Source organism: Myotis brandtii, unplaced genomic scaffold (assembly GCF_000412655.1).
Source record: "Myotis brandtii unplaced genomic scaffold, ASM41265v1 scaffold654, whole genome shotgun sequence".
Lineage (NCBI taxonomy): Eukaryota > Metazoa > Chordata > Mammalia > Chiroptera > Vespertilionidae > Myotis > Myotis brandtii.
In genome coordinates, this window is record NW_005370538.1 from 393,651 (window position 1) to 398,899 (window position 5,249).

Below are 5,249 nucleotides of genomic sequence, written 5' to 3' on the forward strand. Positions count from 1 at the left end.
CACATACCCAGCAGGTGGGGTTGGCCAGCCAACCTCCCACGGCCCCTCCCCTAGCCCCATTCAGGGGCAGGGCCAGCTGGCCCACTGCCCACAGCCCCTCCCCATGGCCAGCCCTCCCCCCAATTCCCCCCCCCCCCCAATCGGGGGTGGGGCCCGCCAGCCAATTGCCCATGGCCCCTCCCCCCAGCCAGCCCACCGGCCAATCTCCTGCCATCTCCTCCTCCCAACAGGCCCGCCCCGATCTGCCACTGGGGTTGGGCCAGCCTGATCCCACCTGTGCACAAATTCATGCACTGGGCCTCTAGTATAAACATAATACTAGGACTACATGGTAAGGAAATCCAGGAATACATATAAATACTATATAAATTAAAAAGTTGAAAAAACATTTCCCTTTTCCTACTCATTTAAAGTAATTAAGTAATGAATGTCAAGAAAATTGGTTGGCTTTAGGGGAAAAATTATACATGGCTAGACTTCCATTTTAATGATCATTTCAATCATTAAACATTCTTGTTTTATCATGACTTATACCCTATAATATCCTCAACTGGGAGGATAAGCTAGCTCCCTCACCTCTGGTCAGTCACACTTATTATCAAAGGTAGAGTTAAGCCCCACAGACTTGCTATTTGTTTTGAGCTACTTCTAATTTGTATGCTTTATGTTATGGTAATACTTACCATTGATTGACTTACCTCTCATTATTTCAATCTGCCTAAACACAGATTCTGGTTATTAAGCTATGCTCTTAGAAGGTCTTACAATATTGTTAGCACACAAAAATGCCATTCATATCAGTCAAAAGTACAAGACAAACAAAGACAGAAGCTATGCATATGGAGGAATTGAAGAGTAAAATCTACTATGTGGTTTAAAGCTACATAGTAAGGAACAGAGTCTTGATTTACATGCATATATGTGTATGTGTGCATGTATATGTATGTATATATATATGAATATATATGCATATATAGCCAAAATAACTATATGCAGTGTAATCTTAATGTATTTGGTACATCTCTGTTTATAAGGCAGTGCAAATTAATCACCTATTCTTTTTTTCCTTTTCAATAAACACATGTGAACACTAGACCCAAAACAAATTTATCTCTAATTTCGAGGTTAAAAATAAATGGGGGAAAAGTGGACTGTTTGAGGCTCATTAGCAGCCACCATAATCATAAATTTCCTTTCAATAACACCCAAAGGATCCACTGTGCTGTGGTACTTTGGAAAACAGCAGCTTACATCCCCTAATTTCTTCTCCACATACCGATTTGTACGTATTGGCTTACAGGAATGTTTTATTACACATCATCATGTACTAATGTCTGTAGTTACACTTGACAAATTTTTTCAAAAGAAGAACATGCATAAGAGAATGTCTAGGATACTCTAATATCACAACAGTAACATGTCATTTTGCAAAACAGTGAAGAACCATTCAGTATGAATATTTTTCATCCTAGGTACCAAAAAATATTTCCTCAAGAGTAATTAAAGGTGACTTCCTCTTGAGGTCATAGCTTGGCCATCAATCAGCCTAGGAAGCATTCTGAATAGGTGTGAAACTTTAACACTTAACTTTGGGACCCTAGTCTATGGCTTTGCTGTCTATAGCCCAGAATCTCTACAAATGTAGCATAAGACTCATTAGTATTCAGACTGGCTTTCCTTGGCTGAGTTTAGCCGAAAATGGGAAAATTTCTGGAAAATTATCAAAGTCTGAGAGAAATGCAATATATATTAGGGAAAATGGAGAAACAATTGTCAAAACTAGATGTTTTAGCATCATGGAACTTTTAATAGGTCTGCAGGAATCTGTAAACTGTAAGAAAACACCAATTATTATTACTGAGGAGAGGGCTTCACTATTTGTGTGTTTATGTTTTTATTACTCCAAATAAAGAAAGTATATATAATAAGAGATTATGTAAAAACTTGGAATCATCTTACTTCAATAATTAGATACAAAATGGACTTTATTTTTGACATGTTTACTTTTTAGGTTCACCATTATTGGCTCCAATTTGGTCTTCACTTAATCCATAGTTAAAAATAAAGCACTAAAAGAAACCTCTTTACCCACCTGTGGAGGTATCTCAATGTTAAAATACCAATTAGTGTCAGAATTATCAGTATGTGTGGAGCGGGGGGGGGGGGGGGCAGAAATAAAAGCTTATAATGTTGAATTCTCATGACATGAAACCACTTCTCTCTCTTGGGACAGATCAATTCTTAAGAGTAGAAATAACATGCTATTTCAGGATCAGTTTGTGGGTGAGTAAATTTTCTGTGGGAATAAAAAGTAGTAAACTCTAATGGACAGTCTTAAATCTATCCAGATTAACATGCAGATGACATTTGGATTGTTCTTCAGAAGGTGTCAATATTATTTTCTTTAGTTCACTATTTTAGATACTTTTAGGTTCAACTTCCTTTAGGTTAACTTTCATAAACAGAATTTTACATAGTATTGACTATATTTTGCATTGCCTTGAGGGCAGCGGTTCTCAACCTGTGGGTCTTGACCCCTTTGGCGGTTGAACGACCCTTTCACAGGGGTCACCTAAGACCATCCTGCATATCAGATATTTACATTACGATTCATAACAGTAGCAACATTACAGTTATGAAGTAGCAACGAAAATAATTTTATGGTTGGGTCACAACATGAGAAACTGTATTTAAAGGGCCAGAAGGTTGAGAACCACTGCTTTAGGGTTTAGTAAGGGTTGTTTATTTAAAAAATAAGGAAAGAAAAAATGTCAACAACATGCTGAGATATACTTATTCATTTTGCAATCACTTACTGTAAGTGCTATCCTCGTCTTTTGTGCCATCAATGGTTCCATCTGCCTGCAGCTGCAAGTGGAAGCCTTGTCGGCTGTATAGTTTGGTAACTATACCCTTAAGTTGAGGCTCTGTAAAGAGAACCAGGGTTTGGATCATTTGTTAAGTTGTGTATAAGTAGTTGAAAAGACTCAGAATTCAAACTTATAACTTTATTTACAACTTTTAGTGGAAAAGGTCAAGCTATATTTTAAATAGTCCTCTGAAAGAAAACAAATATTGTTTTAGAATAAATCTCCAAACTGAAGAAAACACTTGATTTCTACCTCATAACACTGATAAAGCCCTAAAGCTGACAGCAGCTACAGCTTCTGATAGCTTGTCCTTTGCCTTCCAGCCTGGTCCTCTATCGCATTCGGAATGGGTTGGCAAATGGCAAATTCTGCCTTTTAACAATGTGCCACTTTTCACGTGGAAGGAAAAGAAGAAGTACAACTGTAATTTAGAATGGTTTGCCATACAGGAACCAAAAACACACTAGTAAACATTTCCCTCAGAATTATGGCAATTTGAATAAACAATCCTCTCCATTCTAAGGAAGTTGAAATACATAAATAATCCACAATCCCATCAAAGGACTTATATATAGAAAATTGAGCTGTGATACAAAAAAAAGGTGGAGGGGAGAATAAAGCAGCCATTATCATACCCTAGCATATTTATTATCCTTAGGAAAAGTGGGTACAAAAAGACCAGGGCTTTTGTTGGTGGGAAGGAAAGGAAAATAGTTCATACTTATTTTTGAATTTGATGTGAGAAATATGATTATCCAAAATATGTTCTCAATTAAAATGATTTTCAATTACAACTCACCATTAATAAAGTACCTAATTTACCAATAACAGCTATGCTATCCAAAAGTTGCTTATATTGAATACAGACACCTGTACTGAAATAATATTTACGTGATTATTCGGGCCTCGTAATCATGCTTTGTAACCACTTAAGCCTTTTTAAAACAAGCCTAACGTACAGCTAATACCTTAAAAAACTTCAAGCCAACAGAAAATGTATGTTTGCATTTCCATTCCAGGGTGTGTATAACACATAGAGAAATAACAGATTGACAAGTCTGAAATTCTGCAGTACTTACCTAGTTAAAATAAAAATGCTGAACGGATTCATTTGGTTAAGAATCCCCAAATAAGCTGCAGGTTAGGCTGAAGGTCTACCTTGACACAACCTGATACCTACAGCTGTGTGAATTTCCCCTGGCACAGGAACATGGTGTTAAGCTGATCACTGAATAGATTCAAAAGGACCTACACTCTGGCTATGAGTTTAGATTCTCTCTACTGCATTTTAATAGCAAGTAGGCACAGTTTTACTATTCTAACCAGATCACTAAGCTATTTGATAAAAGGTTCTAGGAATCCACTCCCCTCTTTCCAGCAAAAAATTTCAAAGCTGCACCACAAGTCAAGTCTGTTCGATCAGCTTAAAAGTGATCAAAGAAACAGAGTGCCCAGACAACGGAAACCCAGAGAAGTTGGAGGGGACGAGTCAGACTTGCAAGAATAAAAGGTAATGGAGGAATTCCCTAGGTTATCCTTGGTTGGGGGGAGGGAGAGTGGTGTCTGCCCAGCTCCGCGCCTGCAATTTACACACACACACACACACACACACACACACACACACACACACGATAGCCATTTCTGTATCGCGCCTGCCCAGGGGCATGCACACATGTGGCACGTCTGAAGCTAGGGGCGCGCCGCCTGAACAGGGTATGCCCCCATGCTTTATGCCTGTCCCATGGCAGTGGCAATGCAGCAAGCCCGGTGCCTTTATGAAGGAGACAAGAAGGCAATCACTTCCCTCAGCATGCACATTGGCTAGGTGGCCACATCCATACAAGATGGGCCGCCGACAAACTCACCTACGCTTACCTACACGCCCTCTAGCTCCTCCAAATTCGTAAAGTATGAAGCAAAAACAACAACAACAAAACCAACCAAAAGCCCCTTCCGACCTGGTCTCCTTCTGCGTCTCTTTTTGGAGCCGAAGAGTTTGACCCGGGAAAAGACGTTTAACTTGTTTTTGTCGCAGCTGGTCTTGCCTTTGCTGGGGCTGCTGACACACTTGCAGGCATTGGATTTCTCGCGCTCGCGGGCTTGTCTCTTCTGCCGGATCAGGGAGCTGGCGATAGCCGCCGCCATAGCCACGACGCCCACCACCACCACTTCTTTTGCTGCCCCTTTCTGGCTTTGCCTCCTCCGCCCTCTCCTCCGCCGCTTGTCTGCTGTCTCGCGCCTTTGCCGCCTTTGGCTCTTTAGCCTGCGCTTGCCGGGACTTCTCTGCTCTAGGGCTTCAGCCCAGGAGGGGGCTCAGCATGCCTTCTGAGCTCCTCTGGCAGTGGTCCCGCTCCCGCGCGGGCTGCGGGCTTCGAGCAG

The 5,249-nt window shown here is 40.7% G+C and overlaps 1 protein-coding gene across 3 annotated transcripts in view; it reads right to left on the bottom strand.

Annotated features, from left to right (window-relative positions):
* FGF13 (fibroblast growth factor 13) overlaps positions 1 to 5,249 on the bottom strand; it is a 594,651-nt gene that overhangs the window by 97,191 nt on the left and 492,211 nt on the right. For 2 of the 3 annotated variants that reach the window (XM_005880795.2, XM_005880793.2), the window contains one exon: positions 2,817 to 2,927. In XM_005880795.2, coding sequence (XP_005880857.1) covers positions 2,817 to 2,927 — 111 coding nt within the window. Of the gene's footprint in view, positions 1 to 2,816; positions 2,928 to 4,828; positions 5,244 to 5,249 lie in introns of those variants that run through there. The other variant, XM_005880794.2, reaches the window with a different exon arrangement.